Source organism: Neltuma alba, unplaced genomic scaffold (genome assembly GCF_004799145.2).
Source record: "Neltuma alba isolate B1F8T4 unplaced genomic scaffold, ASM479914v2 tig00007094_pilon, whole genome shotgun sequence".
NCBI lineage: Eukaryota > Viridiplantae > Streptophyta > Magnoliopsida > Fabales > Fabaceae > Neltuma > Neltuma alba.
The window spans coordinates 1-10,731 of NW_021634665.1; the positions used below are offsets into that span (position 1 = coordinate 1).

Here is a 10,731-nt window from a genome sequence, read left to right on the forward strand (position 1 = left end):
CAATCACTATTGGTTTTAAATTTCAAGGATCAAAAGTAAAATAAATAAATTTTAAAGATTGAGAATGGTATTAACTTTTTTTATTCTTAACGATTGTAATAATCACCTTCTTCCTCCTTCCATTGTTTTCTTCTCTTTTTACTATATATTTCTCCTATTCTTAATATAAGATCTAATTAAAAAGTTATATCAGTCTTATATATAAGACATATTACACATGTTTATTAATTTTTTTTTCAAATTACCTCTATTGATATTTTTTCAATAATAATCAAGTAGAAATGGAGGGAAGAAATCGAGAAAGATACTTAGAATGTTTTAAAAAACATATCATATTAACTAATTTAACTAATATTATTTATCTATACAAATTAATTAATTAAATTTTATATTAAAGACTGGGTTCTCAATTATTCAAATGTATACATCTTAACTAGTTTTTATGTTCTCATGGCAGGAACCTCACATCCAAACAAACTTGTTTTCACGTTTATTCATGTCCGGGCAGGCCATTTTCAAACATTTGGACCCACCAAAATCCGACTTTAGTTTCTCTTCTCTCCTTTGTCCATCAGGAAAACAAAGCCACCACTGATTGCTGCTCTTAAAACTAGCTATGAGAATGCCACTTGATTGCCTCAATGTTCTGTATAAGCTTCTTGATAGATCCACAGTTTGATGATCAACTGTGTTCTAAAGTTTCGTACGCGTTGTGTTTTAGATTGCATTGTCTGTAATCTGTTATAGCGAACAGTCACATATTTAAAATTTTGTTCTTTTATTTACATAACAAAGCCTGGTTTTGATTTTTTTTTCCAATGCCTAACTCACTAAATGTTGTCCATAATAGATTGAAAATTAATTACAATAAATACTATTGCTATCTGTCCCAAGTATAAACTAATTGGGGTGTTTTTTTTTATTTTAATTATTAGACTTTAATTCACTTTATTTCCATCAGCATAATAACAAATACATGTTTATTGCAAACAAACAAAGTTGAAAAATCACATACTTTTCAAAAAAAAAAAAGAAGAGATATTAACAATCACTGCTTTAGAATCGTGAAAAATAGTCAACTAATTTGGTCTATAACTAGAAGTAGGAGTTAATGGAATAAAAACTTCAAACAAGTCACCCCTGAGGTTGAGTCTGAGAAGCCTTCGTATATTATCTCTAATTCTTAATATAAAAATTAATTGACTAATTTGAATGGCTTAAACAAATTAGTTAAGTTAGTTATGTGTAATAAATATGTGTTGTCTGTCCTAAAATACCCTTACTAATCAAGGGCATTAGCTAAAACTATTATTTGATGAAATATTTAACATGTGTAACTATTATAAGAACTATTTTGAAAACATGGATAATATGATAGACAGAATAAATTAGTGTCTTATATTTAAGACCAAATTAAAAGTTAAAGTAATCTTATTTGAGCATCGGAAGTAGTATTTAAAAAAAAGAGAATCACATTTATATTAATGGCACAGCAATTGAAGTTGAGGCCCCATAATGATGTCAATTAAAAAAGGAGAGGGGGAATGAAAAGGGAAATGATACAGAAATAGTAATAGGTTCAATTGGAGCAAACATGTGGGGTTTTCAATAGCTGTGCAAATGCAATTATTAGAAGTCAAGTTATTATGAGTTTTTCAAAGAAGAAGACGAAGAAGATAAGAAGAAGAAGAAGGAGGACAGGGTTGATGAGCATATGCTAGCTAATTAAGTTTGATTCTAAACCAAAGTAAGACCCTTTTTCTCTTTTGGGGCTTGATCTTATCTCCAAAGAGTCTGCTTTTCCGAAAGATTAGAACGTTCATCACCAAAAGCAAAGCCTTACTTAATTCATGCACGTTTATCCACAAAGTATATGTAGTTTCGGATGAAAATAGCGCATTTTAAAAACATTTTTCAACTATGTACGTACTTACTTCAATAATTATAAAAACACGTAAAATTTCAAATGTTAAGTTAATTTTAACGATTTAAATCTTTTTTTTTAAAGGGCAACTTGGTAATACTATCATTTAAGTTTCTATCTAAACAATATATCTTTAGGCTTGTTACGTTTTTTATTGATTTCTCATCTTTTACTTACTTTTGTCAATCAGCCATTCGACCTTACATGATCTCGAAACTTATTATTACTACTATTGTTTTCGCATCGCCGATGACTCAAAAATTTAACAGAAGTTAATATTCAAAATTGAAATATTAATGCTTTAACCCATATACATAATAACACAGATCTGGCACACTTCCAATAATTTTGATTTTGAATATTGGCATGATTACATCCATTTTTAGAGATGGAATCGAAATGATTAATGTGAAAAGTTACTTTAATTACTTAAACAAATTCTCAAACATACTATAATTACTTTCCCAAAGACTCCAAAATTTGGGTCTAACAATGCATGTTCTCGTATGTTAATAAAAAAAAAAATCAACTATTTCGGGACTGTTAGGAAATGGAACTTAGGGGTGTTTGGATAGAAACCAAACCATGGTTTCAGAATGCTTTTACGGATTACGAAGTAAATAGTGGAGGAGATTACCTCGTTTTGCGAAAAAGTGCTTCTGAAATGGTTTTGGGTTTCCCAAACACTCCCTTAATTACTTGAATCAAAATCAATAATTTCAGTTCTGACATGGGCTTAACTAAGGTGGGCTTTGGTTCCCTTTTGAAATAAGGCCCATTATCAATTGAGCCCGAGGTCCGGTATCAACCTCATTATTATCATTTTTTTCCCCTGAAGAACAAATTGTGCATTCTTCAAATTCTTTTCTTTGAGGGCTCGGAGAAATTAACAGCAAAATCATCTTATTTAACATGAAACGATTTGTAAAGCATACTCTTCTCCAGAGACCAAGATCTACAGACTAAGGTACTTTTCTAATCACTTGCCAGGTGCCACCACTCGAATCATCCAACAAAGCTCAAGACTCATCAAAATTATTTCAAACCCCAAGACAAAATAGACCAAACTACAGTTCAAGAAGACTAAGATTTCCACTGTGGCGAAGTCAAATATTTGGCATGCGGAATCACAACGTTACGTGCTAGCATAATCCTAAAAACGGCACCCATGATGCTGATTCCAATCAGATCCGCATCCATAACAAAACTGATTCCCACACCTGCAACAACAATATTATTCACACCCCTTCATTTCATTACCGATCAATCCAAATAATTTCATAATAATATCGACTCACACTGATATACATAGGCACAAACCTGCAGGAAATATGAGAGCATCCATCAATCTTTTCCACGAAAAATCTGCATCGAGGGCATCTCCTCCATCTCTTGTTCTTGGCGAGTTCCTTTAGAAGATCATCGTTGTGTGTCTGATCAGCTTTCTGGCTCTGAAACTCTGTGCAATCCATCCCAGCGTGCCACGTCACCTTGCACTGAGCACAGAACAGCCTCCTGCAGTTCGGACACTCCGAGGATGTCACCACCTCGTCCCCATCGTCCACCAACATGGCCGAGCAGTCCTTGAAGGGACAGTAAAATTTCTGGGACCCAAGAATCAGGTTCTCGCACACTGCATTTTCCCACCTCTCGAATAACTCATCTGGGATGATGGATCGACAGAAGAGCGGCTCTATGATGCTTCTGCATTTTGGGTCAGGGCATTTCACCATTGATGATATGTTCTCTTTAAGCTTCGACGCCACGTAGGATGCCATGCAGTCTGAACAGAAAACATGTTCGCAGCTTTTGTTGTCTCTGAACATGTTTTCCATTGCTTTGTCTTCCATGCAAATCCCACAGAAGCTCATGATGCTGGAGCTTCCGGAAGATTCACCAATCTCTGGCTTCATTTTCCCCTTTCCGGAAGACTCTTCGACATTAATAACGTTAATCTCATCCTCATCGTATCTGAATGTCCTGGACATGATAACTGAGGACATCAGCGCCTCTTGCAGCTGTATCTGTTCTGCATATTTCTCATCGGAGATTGGAAAGATGTCATCTTCATCAAAAAGAACCGAGAAGTAGAATTCATCAACGAAGATATTACCGGCAGAGGAACCCGACGATCCTCCCCGCATGCTATGTGTGTTTGTGTCTGTACAGTCGGAGAATTTGTTTGACCAATAACTTCTGTGAGGTTTCTGTTCTGTGTAGAAGTCTACTTCAGTAGAAATGCATAGCTTGAAGAAGTGGCCAGTAATATAGAAAGAAATGCATGAATCGGCATTTTAGGATTGAAAGAGATTAAATGTTTGACCAATTGGGTGGCGTTGGAATTTGCAATAGTAGTGGTAGTACGTGATAATCACTGGATATTGAAATTTGAAAGGTTATTCCACTCTGTCGTCGTCTCGTTTCCTAAGCCGTATTAACAATCAAGTTTTAAAGACAACAAAAACAGTTACTGGTATTAAAAACAAGTTCATTAAGTACTCCTCCGATCCTAAATATAAGGCCCTTATACTAGTGTATACTAGTGTATATACACTAGTATAAGGGTCTTATATGTAGGACCCGAGGAGTATTAAAGTTCCTCTATGTGCTCACATAATATGCAATGCATAATCTAACTCTACGATCTTATATTTGTCAGGCTCATAACTCGATGATATTAAAGTACTTCTAGCTCTTGGGACTTTATTAGACGTGAGGTTATGAGTTCAAACTCTCACTAGAGAGGTATGTGATTTATTGGAAAAAAATTGAGATTTTACTCTAATAGTATATATATCTATCGCATATTTATCAGTCACCAGCCACCACCGCCCTCTAGTTAAGAGGAAAAATACAAGTTTTGTATAGATAAGGGTTTAGTTTTACTTTTGCTTGGAATGAACAATTTCTTTTTCATCAATAATAATCTGAAGATTGAAGTGATAGTTTTAAAAGGGACCTAATGGCAAAAAATAGCATCTATCCTCCGTTAATTTTTTATTTTTAAAGAATTAATCCTTGTAAATTATACTAACAAGGGTTAATCAGTATAACTATGAAATTCAAATGAATCTCTGCTGTTTATAAATTATCACCATATATGACTCCTAATCCCTTCCAACCTCTGATAAGGGTTCCCTTCGTTGGAAAGTGATGTCGATCGCCGTAGCCTTTCATTTTCGTGAAGCCCCAACATACTTGGGCTTGATTTAACCCGGTCCATCTCCTCGCCTCCATCCCTTTTAGCGTACTTAGTAACCGAAAAAAACAAGAATTAAGGATGGCTTCTTTTTTTAGCTACATCAGCATATTTTCCAATTCTGAAATTGATTTCTTAAATTCATATAGTCTTATATTCAAAAGAAGACTTGAGAAAATGAAGGAAATTTGTATGAGATTCATATTTATTATTACATTTATTTTTATTTATTGTCAGATGTATATTATCCATTTACTTTTTGATGAATTTAAAGGGCTGCAAGTCTTACAAGTTTGTTGCAATTTGACTAAATAATACTAAAATTCAACAGCAGATAAGGCTAAACATTCAATATGGCCCCTTATGGCATTAGAGAACAATGAATTTTTCATATTTATACGTTCCTTGAGTGAAGAAGCACAATGGATAAGGTTAGACACTTAGTAGGGTCCCTTGAGGGGCATTGACGCACGAAATTTACAAAAAATATAGAAATAATATAAAAATAATAATAATTCACTTGACTTTTTCCCTTTTATAGGAGTAATGGGGTATATACCAATCCGGTTTTATTATAAGCTGCATATCTAACTACTTTACTAAGAAGAGGTGGCTAAGTTATTAAGTTAAAAGACTAAATTAAACTTGACTTTTTCCCTTTTGCTGAGGTAGTAAGGTATATCCAACATAGTTTTTTTTTGTAATAATTATGATTGTTTTGAAAATTAAACTTAATATGTTATTATTTGAAAATGTTTTATTAACATTCAAATTTCAATATCAACATTTTTTTTGATGTTTTTATGATTAAAAAACTAAAAATACACTTTTTACACTTAGTGAATCAAATTGAAATCTTATATAAAGTTAAAATAACTAAAACTATCTTTTAGCAAGGGAAATAAATTGAAGTGCTGGAAACATGAAACTAGGTTCAAAGTATCTTGTGGGCTATGCCTTATCGGTGTTTAATGCTGTGTCCACATACTTTTGCCCCCCTTTTGGCATCCCACAAGTCACAAGATAATGAATGTGATCTCACATCTATCACTAGATTCCTAGCGCATCTCGATCTCAATTCAAAATATTAAATTAGCTAAAATTAAATAAAAACATTTTAAAACCTAGCTAAAAATGCCTTATTGAATATTTTAATTATTTGATTCTCAAATCGTTATCCATATAATTTATTGCAAGTTTGGTCATGGATCTGACTAATTGTAATTATTATATTGTATTTAGAACTATTCATTTACCCAAAACTTAAGTTATTTGATTGGACCCGTTTCAGGCATGATACAATGTACTCCTGCTATTTCAACGTTGGAATTGCTATACGCCTCCTCCGATCTACAAATACATATATATTTATTTGTATTATAAAACTTTTAACTACTTTATATGGATAAAGAAAATAATTTACAAATTGATTACATCATCATAAATTTGTTGGAAATTTTCAGTAGCTTCTAGATTGCCCTTATTAAATACACTTGACATATTTCTAAAGGCAAGCATATATATTTCCCAATATATACGTCATCTCCTTAGTTATGAAACGAAATAATGAAATCAACATCTCTTAATTGTATAACAAAACAAGGGCTTGTATGAAAAGGAATTAAGTATAATATTTAAATATTTTGCAAAGTAATTCATATTTAACATCAAAAGATCTTTTTTAATTAGAAGGTGACTTATAAAATAGGTCCCATATTATATAAACCTAGCCTACAAAAAATTTGCAATTTTCAAACATAAAGCACTTGCTACATTTTTAAGAAATTAATTAAGCCACATGGCCAAACTTTACAGTTCAGATACCAAAGTATTAGAATATTACTCAATAATATGTTTTTTGGACTCACATCAATATGTTCAGTTCCAAGTGATGAGTTACTCAATGAACACGATATTCCTTCAATTGCTAATTAATCGCAACGTGACTTCTTGATTGAGAAATATCTGTCCCACTCTTCTTTAGAATATATTCTAGTGCAACATGTTGCTACTACAAAGAACTGAGAATAATTAAAGTTTCTTCTTTGCATTGCATAGTTTTAGTTTGTTTTTTCCTTTATGTATTGTTTTATTTTTATGTGTCATCTAGATGTGTGTATTTATTTAATTTGTTCCAATGAAAAAGTATAGTTATATATTTTGCTATGTGACAAGAATAGAAACTAATTAAGTGGCAGTTCAAAATTCTTTCAAGAATTTTTTTCCATAAAAACTTGGCCCTGATAATAAAGCAAAAATATCTGTTATATAATTAAAAAAATCACTATTTTCCTTCTCATAATTGAAGAGGAAGGGAGAATGATAAAGAGTCTGAAAAATCTTGCTTATCCATTGTGGAGCAGCCTGTATTTGACAAAATGTTACAATCGGTTTCATCTCATCGATCAAGGTCCCCTACTTATCCACCGGTTTCATTATATAAAACAAAGTAGATTTACATATATCTAGAGATCTTATTTCTTTTTTGGCTTCCTTTTGTTTTTTTCTCTCTTGAGTTTCAGAAAATATAAAGAGATTTTGAAGCCTATGATGATCCTCTTAATCTAAACTACGAAACAATGGCCCAGTGGTTTTGGTGATGAGCACAAGACGAGGGAATAGGCTTAGATTGAAGTCTGTGCAAGCGAGCATCATCGAGAATACGACGAGCATCGTTCCAACAATTTCTTGGAGACGATGATGTTCTTTGCTGCTTCGTATACTCTTCTAATTCCTTCATCTCGTCCATCACTATCTGTCTGTTCCTACACTCTATGCTGCAGAATCCTTGGTCCCCTCTGCATCATATCAACCAACAATTAAATTTCCAAACTTTGATCACAAACTGTAATTTCATCAAACACCCATATTTTAACATGTAAACTTATGACTACCCATCGGTAGATTATTAATTCTAAAGAACAATATAGACGTGTGCGTGCGTGCGTGTCTCAGTGTGTGTATAAGCCCAGAATCAGATACCTGTCAAATATGAACATGACAAAAAGAATATAAATAACTCATGTTACTGTCTTGCACGTGTTTGTCATTTGGCATTCCAAATTATGAACTGGGATTTCCATGAGTGTAGAACTTCAAAAAGGAAATACATATATATGCAAGGCAAAATCAACTAAGCAATAGAACCTGATCTATCTCTACAAAGAGCCCATTTCTCTGCTAAACTTAGATGTCTTGTCTGATGATAATTATTCAGAAAATTTCAGATTCACAAAACAGCATAGGATCTTAATTATAGCGTAAATACTGTGTCTTAATTGTGCATGAATCAGCGTGAGAGGACCTTAAGGTTTAATTAACAATACCTGTACATGTAAATGTCCTTGTCGAGGCTGAGAATCTTGTTGCAGAGGGAACAAGTTTTGAGGAAGCAAGTGGTAGCACCGATGGTGAGGTTTGATTTTCTGAGCGAAGATTTGACAACAACATTGTTGGATTTAGTCTTTGGATTGGTGATTTGGGTTACGAGCCTTAGACCAATTACATCCATGTGGGTCTCGTCTGTTCTTCTTCTTCTCCCTCCGCCATCTTCAGCAGAAGAAGAAGTGGAATTCCTTTTCTGATCAGTGAGCTTCTTCTTCTTCTTCTTCTTCAGCTTCTCTGGTTGTTCTTCTTCAACCTTGAAAGGGCTCATGAACTTTGGAAGCATCGTGGAACGAAGCTAAAGCTGATTGGGGAGAGAGAGAGATGGGTGAGATCTGTGAAGAGAAGAAGTGGTGAGTATTTAAAGAAAATGTGAACCCACAGACACCCATTTACAACATTATTACCTTTGTGTCTTCATCTGTTTAGCTCTCTCTGCACTTTGTAACACGTGCTACATTGATTCATTATTCACAGCTTCTAAATTTTAAGTTTAATTTATAAGACAAAAAATGATATTATCTTCGTTCTTAATTATAAGACCTAGTTGACTAATTTAAAAAGATTAAGAAAGTATAGTTATTTGTAATAAATATGTGTTGTCTTTTCTAAAATATCCTTACTAATCAAGTATATTGGATAGAACTACCATTATTAGAAGGATTATCTTAGGAAAAAAATATATAAATATGAGAGATAAAGTGGATTGGGGTCTTATATTTAGGACCAAAATAAAAATTAAACAAGATCTTATATTAAGAACCAGAGGTGGTATATTCTAATTTTAATGTCTCTTATTCCTGTATTTTAATTTATTCTAAGCGCAGCTGTATTTCAACTTTGTATCATATCTGGTATTACATGAATGGCCTTTTCCTTTTCCTTCCACTCCACTGTCTCCATGTGGAGCTTTTTCTATGGGCCAAAAAAATTAGATAAAGCATTTTAATAAGTAGCCGTAATATGATAACGTTAATTAAAAAATAATACAATTTTTAAGCGTATAAATATCTAATCCCAGTACATAAATCATGGTTTAAATTTTTCTTAAATATTGTATCTAATTTTCCACCATTCAAAATTAAAATATATAGAAAAATGTTTTAAAAAAAGTAAAATAGAGACATCCGGAACCCAATGAAATAAAATATTTAAAAGTATATAAAAAAATCTTAATTACTATTAAGTTAGGCAGAGATGTTTCAAAGTGAAAACTTGAATATAGATAAATAAATTGCATGCAAAATTATAAAAGTGAGGAATAAAATAATAAGAGAAGAGTTTGGAATAGTGGAAGAGGTTGAGAGAGAGACAAGGAGGCGAGTGAATTGTGGCAGAGAAGAATATAATAATACGATGGGAAATAAATTTGCAGAGATTCCCTTGGTCCTTTTTTTTTTTTTTGTGTGGGATACGTTGATGGCTCAATTCCCATCACAAAAGAATCCACTCAGAGGAAGAGAGAATAAATGCTCAGAGAAAATTACTAAAAGGGATCTCAGAGGAACCTAACATTATTGTTTGTTTTTTAGGGTATGTTTGGGTGACACCCCAAACCATGGTTTGGAGATTAAGTCACCCAAACACCCACCCAAAAACTAAAACTATGGTTTTGGCTCCAAAACCATGGTTTTGGAAAAAGCAAAATTTTTTTGCTTTTGAAGAAGAAAGGGAGAGTGTGAGAGCCTATAAGATATGTATCTTGTTATTTTTTTTATAAACATATTTTTATAAACATATTTAATATTATATTTTATAAATATATATACATATTAATTAATTATTAATTATATTATCTTATGTATTATTAATTATGTTGGTAAAAAATATATTATTAACAATTTTATTCCTTCAAATTAAAATATATCATAAAAATCTATTTTTTCTGTAATTATCATATTAACTTATGTCTTTTTTTTTAGTAATTTGTATATATAAAAGTGCTTCTGATAACAACTATCCAAACACTCTCACTTCTCAGAATCACTTTTTTTTACAAAATCTATTCTTCACAGAATCTATTATCCCCAGAATCTATTTTCCAAAATCACTTTTCCAAACCACGGTTTGGTTTCATCCAAACACCCCTTAGTTTTTCAGGAATAAAGGGACTGATGTGATTAGCTATTTGTGTTAGTACCCAAATATCTTTTTCCTTCTTATGCAGAGCACAACACATGTAATTATATTCATATACAAAATTACATCATTTTTTTTCTAAATT

The 10,731-nt window shown here is 32.3% G+C and overlaps 2 protein-coding genes across 2 annotated transcripts; both read right to left on the reverse strand.

Annotated features, from left to right (window-relative positions):
- Positions 1-3,077: 3,077 nt before the first annotated feature.
- LOC114751754 (probable E3 ubiquitin-protein ligase RNF144A) lies at positions 3,078-4,068 on the reverse strand. The gene is made up of 2 exons (XM_028940424.1): positions 3,245-4,068; positions 3,078-3,144 (listed from the first exon to the last, which is right to left on the reverse strand). Exons 1-2 carry the CDS (start codon positions 4,066-4,068, stop codon positions 3,078-3,080), a joined length of 891 nt encoding a protein of 296 aa, XP_028796257.1.
- A 3,378-nt stretch (positions 4,069-7,446) lies between these two features.
- LOC114751761 (FCS-Like Zinc finger 17) lies at positions 7,447-8,826 on the reverse strand. Its single transcript, XM_028940431.1, has 2 exons — positions 8,450-8,826; positions 7,447-7,921 (listed from the first exon to the last, which is right to left on the reverse strand). Exons 1-2 carry the CDS (start codon positions 8,791-8,793, stop codon positions 7,693-7,695), a joined length of 573 nt encoding a protein of 190 aa, XP_028796264.1. The 5' UTR covers positions 8,794-8,826; the 3' UTR covers positions 7,447-7,692.
- Between the last annotated feature and the right edge of the window lie 1,905 nt (positions 8,827-10,731).